Raw genomic sequence first — 17,591 nt, forward strand, 5'->3', positions numbered from 1 at the left:
CCACCCTGTAATTAATGCCAATTTAAGTGCTTAAGCTGCTGCAAAAGCAGTATTCGCAATACCGAAAGCTTATATTTGTTACCTGACAATCCGTCGCCGACTTGAAAGGGCACACTTGTAACTAAAATGGCAAATTAATCTTTAAGTACTTCTTCATGACATTGTAATACGACACCTACAGCAATCACTACGAGGTATTGAACGTCGCGTCGCAGCATACCTTTATTGAGATTGGCAAGTTCTAGCTATTTCTAGAGAGGCAGCATTCAGCTAAATATTCTAAGCCCGATTATCGCTTCGATAACCACTAACGCAATGCAATGTACCTCCAATTATCTACGGTTCTCTATAACCTCGACAGAAGTTGGAGATCGTCATTCCAAGTGTTGGCAGCAGCTGCAGCAGCTTTACCTGCTCTTCTACCAAACACACTCCCAGAAGTAAGACCAGAACCCCCGGGATAATTACCATAAAATAAGCCACCCAGCATCTCGCCCGCACAGTAGAGTCCCGGAATCACGGCGTTCGATGTCGACGAAATCACTCCTGCAGTCTCGGGATCCACGGCAAGGCCTCCAAAGGTGAAAGTAACACCGCATGTTACTTTGACAGCCATAAATGGACCTTTGATGAGAGGGACAGCCCAATTAGACTTGGCCAAGGAAAGACGTTTAGTCTTGGATTGGGTAGAGAGCCCGTCTTTCACAGCCGGATCCCACTTTTTAGAAGGGTTCTCTCTTTGGAAAGCAATGGCAGCATCATTGTATTCTGTGATTGTTTCCACAAATTTGCCTGGATTTGTCAATCCATGCTTCGCACACTTCTGGGCTAGCTCTGAGAGTGACGAGGCCATGATCCTTTCCACGCGGCCCTCTCGATACTCCTCATCACGAAGCCATGGTGTCATCTGGGCATCCCAAACTTGAAACGCTGTATGACCTGGCTGAGCAAGAATAGCTTTTCCAAATATGGCGTAAGTATAATTCCTTAGGTCGACACCCTCATCCACAAACCGATCTCCTTCGGTATTAAGCATTAAGCCCAGAGGATAACCTGATTTGGTGAACTCGTTTGAGATGAGTCTATCACCTTCATGTGGAGGGGCATGGGCGTCCCAAGCGACAGAGTGGCAGCCAGACCAGTTGCCCGCTTGCTTTGCAGACGCGTCTCGGATGGCCATTTCTAAGCATGCACCGGTATTGTACGGCGTCCCGCGCACTTTAGCCATGTCCCAGTTGGGGCCAAGATACTGCGCCCTCATTCGAGAATTAGCCTCAAATCCACCTGCCGCCAGAATAACTGCTGTAGCTTGGATCTCCTGCTCGATACCGTCAGCAGTCTGCACGAAAACAGACCGAACAGAACCAGTTCGTGCGTCAAATCCCAAACGTTTGGCGGCCGTGGAAAAGTGAACGTGTATCCCAAGTGTATTTGCGGCTCGTCGGAGATCTTCAATCAAGCCTTTGCCTCCATCCTGTGTCTTCAGCGATAGACCGCCCCAGAATTTGAACCGGCCATCAACCTCATAAGCCTGTCGGTTAAAAGGCAGTTGAAATCGCACACCATGTTTAGCAAGCCACTTGACTGCAGCGTTTGACTCGCGCACAAGGATTTGGGACAGCTCAGGATCAGATCGACCGCTGCAGATGCGATGAATATCCTGCGTGAAATCGTCGGTGGTATAAGCTTTCATGTCGATTTTTTTGGCCATGGCTTTGTCCACGTTGTTCACAATTGGAAGGAGGTCATCCAGGCCATGATAAACGGTTCTAAATGCCCCGGCTGTGAAGTATGAGTTTCCTCCGGCCCAATGCTCCGGGCATGCGTCGATAAGCATCACGCGTTTGGCCCCAGACTCTGCTGCCGAGATGGCAGCGCTGAACCCAGCATTGCCACCGCCCACAACAAGGACGTCGACTTCCTTCAACAGTAGACCCATTACTGTATGGATAAGTCGATGTTTCAATGGTCAAATCGACGGCTGCATGCGATAACGTAATGGTGATAGTGAGGATGAAAATGAGCGGGGATCTTGTGGTGATGTAGAGAACGGCGGCGAAGACTGCATCTAGTGAAGGTCTTAAAAGAAATAGCTTCTTTGAAAAGTTCTAAGATGGACTTAGATCATTACACAGACCAAGGTTTACTTCCTAGTTTATATCATGGCGGGAGGCTGATCTTTGTTCATGAGAGCAGGCTGTCCTCGATTCCCTGTGCTCAAGCTTTACCACCGGGCCATAAGTCTCCGAGAGTATCGACAAAAAGCGGATATTGCCTCGTTATTCCCCACGGGTGTAGTCAAATTCCCGCGTAAACAACTAGTGGCTATCTTCGGAGCAAGGTATTCCGTCATTGCCAATCGAGAGTGCGCAGCTTGAGTAAATATTAAGATTCAACTCTAACGTAAGAAATACGACAAGACTCTCCGTTGAGAAAATATGGGCCCCATCGCGGAGTGTCAAAACACAACCCCTCGTTGTTTGAGCCGAAATGGAGAAAACCTCACAAACTGTGGATTTGCGGGAGATGCTGTAGCCTTCGGATCCATACGCACCATCCAGTGGGTATGGTTCACCGAATACGGCCTTTGAAATTTTGCGCCATTGAACCTAGAAAGTTTGAGCTTGCCTAGATTGAGGTCTTCAATCTCTTCCCTATCAGATGGAAGAAGTGTGCAACTTTACCCCTCTATTCATTCCTTCATTCCATGTGTTGTTGAGGTTAAAACTTCCAGTTCTCATTGAGTAATAGTAATGTGACAAAAAAAAAAACATATTGATGCGATCTAGATCCTGCACATGTGCTGGATCATGGATTGAGACTCATCCTACTTGCCGTCGTGCAGTGACAACTTCTCTCCACCGAGTCGTCCCTATTCTCTCACCAAGCTGTAATAGTGACAATGATACTCTCTCAACCCTGTAACGCTTGAGATGTAAGCCAGCATGAGCTAAGAATTAAATCTATCGCCTGGTAACGATGTTCTATAAAACTTTCAGCTGTTAATGTAGAACAGCCTCTATTATTTCGCGAGTATTTTCATATACAGTAAAAACTATTCCACCACTCAGAAGAAGGCGTCCAAGTCTCATTGTACTACCGCGCCACAATCCTCTGAATCCATAGTCGTTGATGATGCTCCGAGCAGCGGCGATCGTCCCCGAGCTTCTCAGTGCTTGTGACCGCGTCTTAACCGAGTCAAATGGTTGAGTTGCATAAACCGTAAACGTACCAGCAGCTGCACCCATGGCAAAAGTTGTCAACGAGTTGTTCTCCAAGCCATACTTTTGACCCATGTGCTTGAGTGTGCTGTAACTACCCATTCGCGCAGCCGAGGTCATCGATTGTTTTAAAGTTGTCGGTAACAGACCGTTAAATAGTCCTCTGATCCCTTGCTCACGAAATATTACTTGCACCGCATGCAGACCGCCCCTCAATTGCTTCTTGCCGGTTTTTGCATCGTCAATCAACGCAGTCTTAATGCGCTCGCTTGGCGTAACGGCGAGCAGGCTCTCGGCAGCACCGGCTCCCATGCCAGCCAAAACGTTATGCAAAAGAACCGAATCACTGGGTACCACGCGTGTGAGCTGTAGCTTTATGTTTTCGAAGAAGAAGAAGCGCACTCCACACTTCAACATGGTACCCAACACTAGTGAACTGCATCCTGTGTACAGCGCAGTCACTCCTTGCGTGCGAATCAATTGCCTTATCATAACTAAAGGGCTACTCGAGACAGGGCTCTTTTGCAGTTGCATGCTTGTCTTGGCAAACTCAAATGGATACTATGCAGCTGTCAATTGTCCGTCTCGGCAGCAGGCTACCGATCAACTAACTGTAACGAGACATTCGACACCACCAGCAAATGACCCAGACACAAAGGAAATCGCTGGGGTGGACCCCCGCTTAGATATTATGTTTGCACCTGTCTAATAAGAGATTAACAGAAATCAGAGTTGAATACCTTAGTTAAGCATACCTGCTTCATAGCTCATCGCTATCGTTATGATGCTGTTTCTTGAGGGGTCAATAAAATAGTGAGAAAAGGAAATGGGTTAAAATAATTAAATAACCAATGCGTTAATTCTACGAACGAAATATAAAATGACATTTTCGCTCAATTTTGAGAATGGCCCCGTATCCTATGGCACGGGAAGACATGTTCCGTTGTTGAGATACCATGCTAACATACCACATCAACGGACAAGCTCGGTAATCCGCCGCTTCAAAAAGCAAAATAGCACATCCATGCAATGTCTCTAAACTACATAGGGTTATATCTGCCGAGCGATATTTAGTGCGAGAAATAGTTGCGTTCTTGATTCCCCGTTGACAGCCTCGGCAGTTTTGGGTCCGCAGGCGTCCAAGATGGAAATGTCAATACAGTTGACAATTGCTGAGGCAGGGCACTTGCATACAGTTCATAGCAAATAGCGAGATTACTGGGTAACCAAATAAACGTTTCCTTCAAAGTTTCCACAGATGTAGTATTGTTATTACTAGTTGAGCTTATTCCATGAGAGTCCACCGCAACAAATCTAACTCGGAACAACATTTGACTGCTGAATGAAATCTAAGGCGCGTAATAAATACGGCAAAAAAACTGCAGGCTGTTCGGTCATTGGAAAATGTCCTAATCCTTTCATCTCTTCAAAGACAGCGCCTGGGATCTTTTCTGCAGTGGCTCTGCTTGCCGCCACTGTGCAACTGTAATCGTACTCGCCTGTAAGCATGTACACGGGACATTTCTTCGTGTCAATAAGACGAGCTCGATCCCTTCCATCCCACCCGTTAAAATAAAACTTCAAGTCTCCAGGGAAGATGCCGGCTGCTTGTGAAGAATAAATCCACCATGTTAACTGACGGTAAACCGCTGGTGCCGTAGGGGATATAAGACCACAGACACGCTCAGGATTTAGGATAGACTCGTTTTGCAGAGCGCCGACGGCGTAATGATCCACCAAAGCAGAGACATGGTCAGAGGCCTCGCATGGAATTACACCGCCGACATTTATCTCATCAGCTCGCATAGCAACAGCGAGGCAAATATGGCCTGCCATACTTGCGCCACAGACAATGGGTCGATGAAGATTGAGCTTCCGGATAACTTTCCCAATGATATCAATATAAGAGTCCTCATCTAGTCTGTAACTTCCTGGAAATTGGGTTGCTCCGGGATACGACCGCCCATGGCCAGGGAGATCAAAGGCATACATGGAACATCGTTCCTGTGCTATTTTATCGTTCATAATGGTATGGAATTGGCGCGCGTCAGCTCCAGCGGTATGCAGAAATAAGATATGTTGGGGGCCGCTGCCCGCCGCTTCGCAGAAGATTTTGGTCTTTCCGTACGGAGTATCAACCCAGATGTAGCGACCGATAATGTCGTCCTCTTCAGTTCCTTCTTCATACGAGGCTGCTGAGGCGACTACCCTTGCATGGCCATGAACAGCATCCCGTAAATGATCCAGGACGAGCCGCCAGACCCGACAGAATTTGGCGAATGCTTCGTTATCCCCACTGATAAGGACGCCTTTGTCAGGACCGAGGACACGAAGCATTCCCCAGAAGCTTTGAAATGGCGGTCGAAGTTGTTTATCGAAAAATCCGCGCCATGATTCTTCAGGGGCATTCAGTATGAACGCTTCCGCCGAGGTCTTCTCACCTAACGAGAGAGCAAATTTTCCCGTCTGTGACACGACATGGATCAAAGTAGAGTCGTTGGACTTTAGCGCAAAATGAAGATTCAGGTCATTTGCCGAGATGGCTATCTCAGGATCCGAGTGGATTGCTTTCTCTGCTTGTGTGAAAGCCGGCTGAACGATTTTGGCGAAAAGAGACGACATGGTGTCAGGCGTCTATGTCGTGAACGAGTAAGAAGTTGGGGTAGGTAAGTAGAACTAATTAACCATTCGGCCAGTTATATATGTGTATCTACCTAATATCCGGTCGGTCCAAGCATTTCGGTCAGTGAAGGGCCGCTCTCCACACGCCCACGGAGGTAATAAAATCACTGAAACCTAGTGGTAATTAGTTCTCTTCCGAGGCCATATTCTGAGGCAGCAGAGACCAAAAATTGATCCGGTGAGAAATTCTAGAATAGTAATCGTTCTTTTACATCTCCGCGATCTCGGTGTCCCCGCGATCTTGGGGTCCCCGCAAACAGGAAACGGGGCATCTTGCTCCATGCGGACTCAGATTGTCCGCGACGCCACCTGAAACATTTCCGCTACCATTTCTGGTATATTTATTGACTCAACATCCCATGATATAGTTCACTGAATCGGCAAATGGTTTTTTTTCTCTGGTTATCAATGTCAGCTAACCTTGTTCTCAATCGACTTAAGCCAACAATGGATTTTGAAGAGAAACCAATTGAAGAACAGCGAGACGATGTAGAGACCGTCTCTTTCGCCAATGAACGAGATGAATACGAACATCTTCTAACTAAGTTTGATACCAAACGTCAGAAAGAACTGCTGCGAAAGATTGATTGGAGGTTACTGCCCGTTTTGACCGTGTTTTACCTTATTTCTTTCATGGATCGATCCAACATAGGCAATGCAAGACTCCAAGGTCTTGAAGCTGACCTCCATTTGTCTCCCAGCCAATTCAACTGGTAAGTGGTTTACGGCATATAAGATAAATAGAGACTAACGTGCATAGGTGCTTGACCATTTTTTTCTTCCCCTATGGCTTATTCGAAGTTCCGAGTAATCTTGGCCTCAAGTTCACAAAGCCTTCCATTTGGCTGCCTGGAATTATGGCCATTTGGGGAGTTGCGTGAGTGTTCCTGCAGACATTCGCCGACATTGCGGCTTGGAGTCTATTTAACAATAAAGAACATCACTCTAACTATGCTTAGATTGATGTGTATGGGTTGGACTCAAAGCTACTCTGGTCTTTTGGCTGGTCGTTTTTTTCTCGGCGTAGCAGAAGCCGGCCTGTTTCCTGGAGTCACCTACCTTTGCACAACATGGTATCTTCGGTACGAGCAACATTTTAGAGTGGCTCTGTTTTACACGGCGGCAAGTTTAGCAGGATCATTCTCTGGCCTCTTGGCGTATGGAATCGGTTTTATGCATGGTAAGAGTACCGAGTGGAGATAAATGGCCAAAGATGTCTAACGCAAAACTTTAGGGATTCGAGGTTATAGTGGATGGAGATGGATCTTCATACTGGAAGGCCTGCTATCCATTATTATAGCCCTAGCGTCGATTCCTTTCATATGCGATACTCCAGACAATGTCAAATGGCTTACGGATGAGGAAAAAAGATTCATTAAGCTACGGTTGCAGTTTGATGGACACGAGAGCGGATATAAAGAGCCCGAGTTCAAAATGAAGTATTTGAAGCAAGCCTTTGGAGACATCAAGGTTTATCTAGGATGTGTAAGTTTTGCTTCACCACATCTCCAATGCTCTCACTTCTGACTTATTTCATCAAGATCATGTTCTTCACCATTTCTACTGGAACCTATTCTCTCTCTTACAGCTTACCGACAACTATAAATCTCCTTGGATATACGGCTGCAAACGCTCAACTTCTCACCATCCCGATTTACGCATTTGCCTGTATTATATGTGTTTTGAACGCCATTGTCGCTGACAAGATTCAGAAACGTTTTCAATCCATTGTGATACCATATTTGGTTGGCCTTTCCGGTCTAATTATCTGCCTCGTTATTTCGCCAAAGGAGAAGCCAGGAGTCATTTATTTCGCAAACTTCTTGGTAGCAAGCGGGCTGTTTCCTACTATTCCCGGTATTGTCTGCTGGATCTCGAACAACTTGGCTGGACAATGGAAGCGATCTATTGGAATGGCCTTGGAATTCACACTGGGTAATATGATTGGCGGCGTCGTTGGGTCGAATATTTTCTTGAGCAGGGAAGGTCCAGAGTTTCGCACTGCCTACTTGGTGCTGGCGTCATTTTTCTCAGCTGGCATCGTGACAGCTATCGCTCAACTATGCTTGTTGCTCTGGGCTAATCGCGCCGATGAGCGTTTGATTGAATCGATCCCGGTGGGGGATCGGGAGCAATTGGATGAAGAGCGAAAGGATGACGGGGACAAGAGTCCGTTTTTCAAGTACACTCTCTGAGATTAATTTGTTTATAGTAATATAGTGTTCCCGCTCAGGGACGCAGTGGGTATGTCTTAAAATATCGCTGAATGCACTCCGTAGGTCTCTTCTTACGGTTCACCGCCGCGTCGCGACGAGGCGAGCACATCTCTATGCTCCGTCAACATACATTGAGATTTTTTTTTAATTACGACATGATAGTCTCTCATCAAAAGACGCGGAGACCTAAAAACATGAATAGGGCAGTTATAGGGCAACTTGAACTACGACAAGCCATTTCAAAGGGGATTGGCTGGCATATAGTAATATGAAGAGAAAGGTATTGTAAAATCTTATAGACATTACTATGACCGGTCTGGTCTTGAGTAAGTATTGCTAACTGGAGCTAGTATTAGGCTAAGAGAAAGAGAGGCCTCAGGGTTTTAAGCCTCTTCGCGCCATTCCTGCCACTTCGTAGTGGATAGCATGTGCATGTGGCGTATTAATTGGGGTATTCCTCCCGTATTTTCCGATCCAATTATCGGACTTAGTGCACATTAGAATTGACGGAGTATAAGTATCCGTCTACATGTCGGTTTGTTGACCCCATACCCCAGATTCTTACCCCATACTCGAATGATCCTCCCACTGACCCAATATACACCCATGTCTCTGAGCTTCAGGAAGTTGTTTCAGTATTAGTAATGTCTGATAGGCAAAGTGGTAAGCGTCGTATTCTGGCCCGTAGCTGCGAGTTCTGTCGCATACGAAAAGTCCGTTGCAGCGCACAGAAACCATCCTGTGCATCTTGTCTAAAGCACGGGAAAGAATGCGTCTACATACATCAAGCACCAAAGGCAAGGTATAGTCATCGATTGAGTCGTTGAATCATACAAATCATTCAGCTAATGTGGAAGACAGGCCTACACGGGCCATGCTGGACGATTTGCGAGCAGAAAATGAGTACCTGAAAGGACAAATCCGACAAATTACGGAAACGGAGCAGTTAGAGAAAGCTGACACCAACATTGAGCCAGCACAGACGGCTGGTGAGCGTCCGAAGTCGTGGCGTGATCTTTGCGAGGAACGATCAAGGGCCAGCACTCCTAGCCAGTCGATTTCGGGTCAACCAAACGCTCACGATCCCGAAGAAATAGCTCCGGATGTATCTCCCTATTTATGGACTGATGAGGGGGGGAATGTAAATGTATTCGGCCCTTCTTCTGCTCTCCAGTCGTGTATCAAACCGGAAGAGCACCAGGATCCGGTAGCTTTGGTATACGTGCGAAACGGACTTTTGGCCAACGCTGTCCTTTCGAGGCAACAAGAACATCGCCTACGGCTTTTGAGCTCGTTGGATGGAGTGCCCATAGATCTTGCGATTCATCTACTCGACTTACATTGGAACCGGCAGCATCACACCTTTCTCTTGACATATCGCCCGGCATTGATGCGAGACATTGCGCAGGGGGGTCGATTCTCGTCCAAATTTCTCCTCAATGCTATATTTGCCTGTGCAAGCAAATTTTCTTGTCGGTTGGAAGTCTTGGACGACCCAACGGATCCGAGTACCGCAGGAGGACGCTTCTTTAAACGGTGCGATGAGCTGATGTCCAGTGGCAACTTATTGCTATCGCCCAGCTTACCAACAATAGTTGGCCTTTTGCTCCTAGGGGGGACCTACAACGCCAAGGGAATGACGACTAAAGCATGGCTGCTGACAGGGGCTGCGTTGCGCATGGTCTACGACCTGGGACTTCATCTCAACCACAAAATTACGCTGGAGAATGCAGAGGAGGTTGAGATCTACCGGCGTGTGTTCTGGGGCGCATTTATTTGCGACAAGCTTCAGAGTCTGTATCTTGGTCGTCCAGTTGCCATCAGACCTCGCGATGCCCATGTATCCCACGAGTTGAATGATATTATGGAGGAGAATGAACCTTGGGCTCCGTATATCGACCCCGTTTCTCCTAGCAGCTCTTGTCAGGCACCAAGCATTCCTTACGGTCCTATACACTCGGTCTCTTGTTTCCAACAGCTTTGTCTGCTATTCAAGATCGTTTCGCGTATCATAGACAATTTCTATGTGGTGGGAGCGACCCCAGCCGGAGCCATGGCGAGCTTGGATGGAATAGATGCGGCGCTGAACAAGTGGGAAGCAAATCTTCCCAGCCCTATTCAATTAGATCCTTCATCAGGAGCTTCTCTGAATAGCCGTCGTGCGGTTCCTAACATACTCGCATTACACATCATCTATAACGCAGTCATAATTCTTCTCCATCGACCACTTCTTGCCGAGGGTCACTTGAATCTACCATCAGCGGCTCCCACTGCGTCTTGGAAGAGATGTACCATAGCTGCAAGGAATATCACAAACATTGCCCAAGAATACAGGGCTAGATACAGTCTACGATCAGCTCCTTACCTCATTAGCTACGGGGTTTACGTAGCTTGCACCATCCACGTGCGAAATGCAGCGGCAGTTGGAGGAAGGGATAGTGATCACTCGACTCTCTTAACGTGGAGCCTCAGATGCTTAGAGGAGCTGTCGATACCCAATTCGGCAGTTTCGCGTCCTATTATAATCATCAAAAAATTGATGGAAGCAAAAGGGGTTGCAATCTCGCCTGAAGATGATGGGATTGATTGCCCAGACATGGGATCAATTGATGCAGATGCATAGTTGCCTCAAGAGGCGGATGCTCAGAACCCTGGGTTTCCATTGCCTCTTTCTGAGGAATATATAGAAGGAGGGGACTGGGACTGGGGCAATTGGACTGGGTCTTTCAATGAAGACGTTCTGTATGGGTTTATGGGCAGCCAATCTCACTCTTTCGGCGACATGCTGCCGGACATGGTGGACATGAATACTAATATACCTTCACATGCTGGTCAGCATATATCATAGGCTGGTAGTTGGAGGTTGGGGATAATTGCACCAATAATGCAGCTCAGGTGCAGGGACTTGGTAGATGAAGATAATATCGGCGCCTAATCCTTCATGAACGAAGAACATCAGCGACATCCTTTGTCATGAATCCAAGAAAACAGTATCTGGACACTTATACTAGCCAGTAATTCTTTTAGCCAAATAATTCTGGCGCGGCTCATGATGAGTACGATGTCATTCAACGCTTCGAACTTTCCTTCGTTTATGATTAAGTAACGCGAGAAATAGAGGAATAACTATATAAGTAAATACAGGGAAGAAACAGAAGTTTTGGGAAGACAATACAATATAAGTCTCATTATCCCTCCACCCGGACATTTAGTCACTTTTACCAAATACATCAATACCGGGACCTCAGTATCCGAAAGGATCATATTTGACCGGAGGTCAAAGGTCCGTCGGGTTTGTTTCACCGTGAATTGCGGGGTGTTTAGCCTATGAAGTTCACTTTATACGTCGATCCTCAGAAGAAGCCATAAGAGTCTCATGAGAATGCTACTAGAGTTATAAGTAACGTAAAAGTATCATCGTTTCGAATATAAGTTGTCAAATATTTATATTTTTATCTTGCAGTACTCATTGCAGTCATATCTATACCATTCATCTTACGTCTTTATATCTTTTTGAAAAACATTCTCATCCCTCTCTATTGGCCACAACCCAGCATGGCTAGACTTGAGGGAAAAGTTGCCATCATCACTGGAGCGGGGTCTGGATTTGGAGAAGCCATCGCACATGGATTTGTCGCTCAAGGCGCCCATGTGATAGTCGCAGATATCGCCGTTGAGGGAGGCAAGAGAGTCGTTCGAGAAATTATCGATAAGAAATATCCTGGCAGCGGATCTGCTGCTTTTTTGGAGTTCAATGTGACAAGCCGAAGTGCTTGGGAAAGTGGTCTGGCATTTGCGAAAGGGAATTATGGGAAGCTCGATATCGTTGTCAACAACGCTGGCACAACGTACAGGAAGCAACCCAGCGTGGATGTATCAGAAGCGGACTTTGATAAGATCATTGCCGTGAACGTCAAGGGAATCTACCTAAGCGTGTCTGTAATAATGCCCTATTTTCTCGAGAGGAAGTATGGGGTTTACCTGAACACTTCATCCGTGGCTGGAACTAGGGTGCGGCCCGGTCAGGTATTCTACGGAGGTACCAAAGGATTCTTAAACACGGTATGTTTTCTTCCATATAATTTGTCAAATGCTATCCAAATATAGCTAACTACAACTTTGTTAGATTACGCAAGGCCTAGCGGCCGAGTACGGGCCGTGCGGCGTCCGCGTAAACTCTCTATGTCCTCTAAGGGGCGCAACAGGACTCCTCGAGATGTTCAGTGGCGTCGCCGATACCCCTGAGGAAAGGGAGCGTTTTGCGTTATCTGTGCCGCTGAGGCGTATGACAGAGCCCAATGATATCGCGCAGGCGGCGATATACCTGGCCAGCGATGAGGCTGCATTCATCACGGGTGTAAATTTGCCGGTGGACGGAGGACGCCTCGCAGTCTAGTGGAGCCAATGCGTAACATACTCTGTACTTTCACTTGTCAGAAGAAGCAATTAATTTAAGGCACCAGCCTTCCGCTGTGATGCACCTCATATGCAGGGAGAGTTAGCGAAACGGGAACCCCCTGGTGGTACAGAGAGTCGGGTAATCTAACCTCAACCTCGCTCTCTGTCTCTCAATCCCCTGCAAGAGTGTGTAGATTGAACATGTTGCCGTTGGACGGAAGTGTGTATGCAAGCTTCAGTGGAAACTCTGGCGGTCCTTCCAATGTCTGAATATAGTATACGCTGTTTCAAAATGTTCCCGTTTTCGCGATGTTAGCCGACCGTCGAGGACTCAGGAGGCGAGGCGGTTGCCCGACGCTGTATGCAAGGGAGTCAAGCGGGATGGAATGGATGTTGGCCCCGCCATCGCAGCCGGCCTGAAAATGAGGATGCCTAGAAGATCTAGGCTTTTTAGCATTATTGTTACGGTCTAAATACGGACTACAAATTTGAGCCAACCCCAATGGTACTTGAACGGAAGTTATTGCTCTCTGTGCCACCGTATTCTCTCTTTAGACGACCTAAGCTGAGAGCCCATGTAACCTGAATACCTAGGTAATCATTTAATACACCGATCGCTGACCGATCCTTATACAGACCACCATGAGATAAGTGATATGTTACGTACTGCCTGTACTTGTTTCTATGACGCTGCTCTACGCCGGCGGCAAGCTCACTTCGATCTAGATCAAATCTCATAGTGGCTGAAAGTTGCTAGTGCTCAAATATCTTTTCTTTTTCGTACTAGACCAGTCAAGCTAGCTACTCGAGCTAGATGGCATCAATTTTCAAGTACGGAGCTGTAAATAGCGCTATTTTGAAGCGATAAAACAAGAGGACCACGTGCAACGCGTACTCTGTGCTTTTTCTCGGCGACTAATTGCCACCGCAAAGATATCTGTTCCAGACCAGACTGAGAGGCCGCAGCTAGACAGAGTGAGACAGTTATTTCCCCGTAGCTAGAGCTGCAAGAAAGGGAGCTGCGGGGCCGAAACTCCACAACATCAAGATCGAGTATGCACGTAAGCCGGAAGTTTCTCACTCTCAATGCCGGCTTGAATCTCCAGGTCATTGGGGGGTTTACGATACTGGCAAGCATTGGTTGAGTAGCTCAGCTAGTGGATGACGGGAAGTCTGATGGCATCCTCGGTAGTTGAGATGCACAATCACGCGGGACTCTGGCAAGTGGAGTGCATGACAGTGTCTCTGCTAGCAGCCGGAAAGGCTTCAACTCTAAGCCTATACCTTCCCCTTATGCCCGAAACCCCTGGATCGAGGCGTCAGACTTTTCGTTATCCGGCCTTAGCAGAGGCAGCAAAATGTTCGCGTCTTGATAGTGTGTTTCAGCAGTCATGGTTAGTGGACGCACAGGCAGGCCATTGACCTTTGAGCTGTGGAATACGAAGCGCGGATGCTGCTGCTGTGATCCGTGAGCTACACCATTCGGCTCCACATGGCCGATTCCAGGCCAAGACGGCGGGCAGCGTGATTCGCCAATCCAAGAAAAGCTGAATAGACTATTGTTGGGTTGTGGAGATGATACACTAATTAGACATGGGCGATCCCTGTCCCTCGTGGCCACTATGGAGTTGCGATGATGGCCTGGACGCCAAAGAGGCAATGTGAGTTAGTATTCGATTCAAAATCGATCAAAGTGTGCAGTTTTGAGTATTTACTGAATCGGACTGTCATAGGTTAAATAGCTGTTCAAATTCTGTCTGCTCCCGCCTTCCCTCCCCCCCATTTCCCGAGCCACTGGAGCAATGCTGTTTCGTTGGGCATAATGCTTTCAACTCATCAACCACGAGTTGTTGTGCCCAAAGAAGAGTCTGTCCAACAGTTTGACTTTTTTGAGGCTCTTTCTCTCACTCCCCAGAAGGAGCCATTTACATTAAACACCGACGAGCTCCTCTCCGGGCCTGTTACTGTTTTCCACCCGATCGATCCGATCACACCGAAATCACCTCCTCCTTTGGCAACGCCGGTTCCCAAAGCCGCAAGCACCACTAATATCGAAACCTCTTCGAATTCAAATTCCAATTCAAAACCGCAAGCGACCATTAAAAAGCCTACGAAAATGTCGCGCCAGGCGTCCAAAGCCCTCGTCAAATGCAGCGAGCTCTGTCATGTCGTTGCCGCCAACGGAGATCGCACCTCCGTTCGCATGCTCGAATATCTGACGACAGTCAAGCAACTTTCAACAAACTTCGATCGTTTAGCGCACTTGTTCCTTGATACCTGCCAAATTCTGTTTTCCATTGAAGCTGGCCTTGCAGAATGTGGACGCTCAACTCCCGAACTACCACCCGATGTTGTTGTGGAACTGGACAAGAAGCTCCGGGTTGCCCAGTCAGACTTCAACATCCTGGATCAGATGCTCAGCAAGCTCCTGGAATATGAGCGCAAGGGCACTATGGGAAAGATGAGACGCGGATGGGGCAAAATATTCGGAGACACAGATGTCGACAAAATGACGTCGGTTCTCGAACGTACAAAAGAAGGCCTGAGAATGAGCGCGCTGCTATTCCAGTGGACCTTGGGTACCGAAAAGATTGAACGTGGTATGGGTATTGGCTTCACTGGACTGGCTGCGGCATTGGATAGGCTGGACGATAATTCCGGCCGCGTTAAGGTGAAGGCTTCCGAGCCGGATCTGTCCCGTCATCGTCCGTCTCCTTTGAACCATGGAATGCTGGCCGTCGATGGACAGCATCAGCAAATGCTAGCTTCCTCGGCTGCATGGAGCGAAAGATCATCTTCTCGCCGCCCTGACTCTAGCCTAGGAAACAAGCCTTTCCCAGCTTCGCGTGGCCCGTCCGACGACATTCTTCATCACTACAGCATGACTACTCCAAGCTCGATAATATCGGAGAGAGCCAACTCTGCTATCGCCCCAGCTTTTGACCGGGCTAGCACTATTGGAGATGCATCTTCACACACTGGAAACTCAGAGTCAGATGCGCTCCTGGAGGAACTGGCTGGCATGGAACTTGGAAAGTCAAAGACCCCCGTAAGGCTCAAGGTCGATCCATTTACAATGCCACGCTGGACACCTCGCAGCACGGGAGGCTCAGATGCCGAAAATCTCAGAGGCAGCATCGTCTCCGCTGTTCGTGGAAAGAATCACAAGTTGATTGAGCAGTTGCTGGATAGAGGAGTGTCTCCCCATGCAGCCTTGACGGAGGCTGTGAATCTCCATGATTCTGAAAGTGTTCGACTTCTGCTTCTCTTCGGAGCAAACCCCAACGAAGCAGACGCCGATGGTATCACGCCACTCTATGCGGCTGTTCAAAAGATGTTTTTCTCAGGAGCAATCACACTTCTCAAGTATGGAGCGGATCCCAATCTCCTCGCCGGGCCGGAGTTGGAATCTCCGCTTGCCTCCGCTATCACAACCAATAAAGTCAGCTTGTCGCATCTTATGCTCATGTACGGCGGAGATTTGTCACAAGGTACTCCTGATGGCAACACCCTGCTCATTGCATCAATCAACAAGAAGACACCAAAGAGGATGATTGACATTCTACTCCACTACGGGGTTGATCCAAACGAGAAGAACAGGGAAGGCAAGACAGCCCTCTTCGATGCAATCAACGCTGGTCGGGTTGACATTGTGGGCAGTCTCTTAGGCCACGGAGCGGATCCAAACCTCCCTGGTCCTAAACATATGCTCTGGCCAGCCGCACACCAGACGCCTTGCCTGCAACTGCTTCTTAGCCACGGTGCTGACTATAAGAAATGTCCGGGCATTATGGAGTTGGCAACCAGTCTCAACAATATCGAAGCTGTCCGTGTGCTCTTGAAAGCTGGTGTGGATCCTAATGCGAAGAAGGACGGTGTCTATACTCCCCTCTGCACGTCAATTCGTGACAATAGACTGGACATATTTCAGTTGCTGCTCAGCAATGGCGCTGATCCAAACGTCAATGCTAGCGAGTATCCTGCTTTCAAGTGCGTTACGCATAATCGTGTCCATCTACTGCCAGCACTCGTGGCTGCAGGTGCAGACTTGCATTCTCCTAAAGGAATCATGGAGACGGCAGTCAGCTCGAATAATATGGAAGCCTTGTCGTGGCTGTTGGATCAGGGTCTTGATCCAAATGAGAGAAGTCCTAAGGGATACTCCCCTCTAACAACTGCCATTCGGGAAACCCGCATGGAAATGATTGAAATCTTGCTTGCTAGGGGAGCTGACCCCAACAAGCGAGGTCAAGATTGGCCAGTGTGCATGGCTGTGCGAAGTCCACCAATTCTTAGGCGCATCTTGTCAGTGCTTGCTGAGCCACGCGCATACAAAGGTGTCTTGGAAATGGCCGTAGCGGCAAATCAGATTGAGTCTGTCAAGCTGTTGCTCGCAGCAGGTGTTTCGGTAGAAGATAAGAATGGTGGAGTCTTCTCTCCCTTGACCACGGCTATCCGCGAAGACATGAAAGAGATGGTCGAATTCCTCATCACCGATGGCCATGCGGATCTGAATGCTCCTGGTGAGCATCTCCCTGTTGTCAAGGCCGTCAGAAGGTGCCGTGGCGACGATACCGAGATTCTGGAAATGCTTCTCAACAAGGGCGCAAATCCCAACAAGGTGTACCGCGGCTGGAACGCTTTTATGCAGGCCGTCGAAAATGGCGATATGAGAATACTGAAACTTTTGAGTAGCAAGTTCAGTGTTGATCTAGAGGCCAGGGATGATCAGGGGCGAAACGTGATTGACATTGCCTCCTCTCGAGGCTGGGAAGAGGCGGTTAATATTCTGCTGGAGGGTAATTTCAGGCTTTAAAACGTGTGTGGCTTTTTACACGACGTATATAATCATTTTACAGGGTAGCGAGCATTCGAAACATCAATACCACAACTCCTTTACATCCTTCTCCTTTGTACGACCTATCACCTAGATATTTTTCATCCGTAAGATAGAAAAATATAACTCTAATTGATAGACAGAAAAAGACAAGTCCGTCAATGCAAGTGTGGGCCCCCTTCTCTCTCCTTCAAGCGTGTTTCTGTATACGGGGTTACTATACAGCGGGGGCAACAC

The 17,591-nt window shown here is 47.8% G+C and overlaps 6 protein-coding genes across 6 annotated transcripts; 4 read left to right on the plus strand and 2 right to left on the minus strand.

Annotated features, from left to right (window-relative positions):
- Positions 1-208: 208 nt before the first annotated feature.
- On the minus strand, positions 209-2,384 carry V8C40DRAFT_256843 (uncharacterized protein). Its single transcript, XM_083218354.1, has one exon. It carries the CDS (start codon positions 1,937-1,939, stop codon positions 347-349), a length of 1,593 nt encoding a protein of 530 aa, XP_083068219.1. The 5' UTR covers positions 1,940-2,384; the 3' UTR covers positions 209-346.
- Positions 2,385-3,002: 618 nt separating this feature from the next.
- Positions 3,003-5,843, minus strand: V8C40DRAFT_270409 (mitochondrial carrier domain-containing protein; the record flags this gene model as incomplete). Its single annotated transcript, XM_083220185.1, has 2 exons — positions 3,003-3,567; positions 4,717-5,843. 2 exons carry the CDS (start codon positions 5,841-5,843, stop codon positions 3,003-3,005), a joined length of 1,692 nt encoding a protein of 563 aa, XP_083068220.1.
- Positions 5,844-6,350: 507 nt separating this feature from the next.
- On the plus strand, positions 6,351-8,098 carry V8C40DRAFT_283417 (MFS general substrate transporter; the record flags this gene model as incomplete). Its single annotated transcript, XM_083221942.1, has 5 exons — positions 6,351-6,616; positions 6,664-6,780; positions 6,863-7,083; positions 7,138-7,388; positions 7,445-8,098. The coding sequence occupies 5 exons, from the start codon at positions 6,351-6,353 to the stop codon at positions 8,096-8,098; spliced, it is 1,509 nt and encodes a 502-aa protein (XP_083068221.1).
- A 581-nt stretch (positions 8,099-8,679) lies between these two features.
- On the plus strand, positions 8,680-11,132 carry V8C40DRAFT_256847 (Zn(II)2Cys6 transcription factor). Its single transcript, XM_083218355.1, has 2 exons — positions 8,680-8,921; positions 8,981-11,132. The coding sequence occupies exons 1-2, from the start codon at positions 8,764-8,766 to the stop codon at positions 10,740-10,742; spliced, it is 1,920 nt and encodes a 639-aa protein (XP_083068222.1). The 5' UTR covers positions 8,680-8,763; the 3' UTR covers positions 10,743-11,132.
- Positions 11,133-11,613: 481 nt separating this feature from the next.
- Positions 11,614-12,515, plus strand: V8C40DRAFT_283418 (putative alcohol dehydrogenase; the record flags this gene model as incomplete). Its single annotated transcript, XM_083221943.1, has 2 exons — positions 11,614-12,181; positions 12,246-12,515. Exons 1-2 carry the CDS (start codon positions 11,675-11,677, stop codon positions 12,513-12,515), a joined length of 777 nt encoding a protein of 258 aa, XP_083068223.1. The 5' UTR covers positions 11,614-11,674.
- Positions 12,516-14,196: 1,681 nt separating this feature from the next.
- V8C40DRAFT_256850 (ankyrin repeat-containing domain protein) lies at positions 14,197-17,492 on the plus strand. The gene has a single exon (XM_083218356.1). The coding sequence runs from the start codon at positions 14,340-14,342 to the stop codon at positions 17,331-17,333; it is 2,994 nt and encodes a 997-aa protein (XP_083068224.1). The 5' UTR covers positions 14,197-14,339; the 3' UTR covers positions 17,334-17,492.
- The last annotated feature ends 99 nt before the right edge of the window (positions 17,493-17,591 follow it).

This window comes from Trichoderma camerunense (genome assembly GCF_050948025.1).
Source record: "Trichoderma camerunense strain CBS 138272 chromosome Unknown V8C40scaffold_23, whole genome shotgun sequence".
In the NCBI taxonomy this organism is placed as follows: Eukaryota; Fungi; Ascomycota; class Sordariomycetes; order Hypocreales; family Hypocreaceae; genus Trichoderma; species Trichoderma camerunense.

Bases quoted from the DNA above. Each gene is read 5' to 3' on its own strand.
- V8C40DRAFT_256843 (XM_083218354.1), bottom strand. From the start codon at position 1,939: ATGGGTCTACTGTTGAAGGAAGTCGACGTCCTTGTTGTGGGCGGTGGC.
- V8C40DRAFT_256847 (XM_083218355.1), top strand. From the start codon at position 8,764: ATGTCTGATAGGCAAAGTGGTAAGCGTCGTATTCTGGCCCGTAGCTGC. The intron at 8,922-8,980 runs GTATAGTCATCG...TGTGGAAGACAG, and splicing joins CATCAAGCACCAAAGGCAAG to GCCTACACGGGCCATGCTGG.
- V8C40DRAFT_256850 (XM_083218356.1), top strand. From the start codon at position 14,340: ATGCTTTCAACTCATCAACCACGAGTTGTTGTGCCCAAAGAAGAGTCT.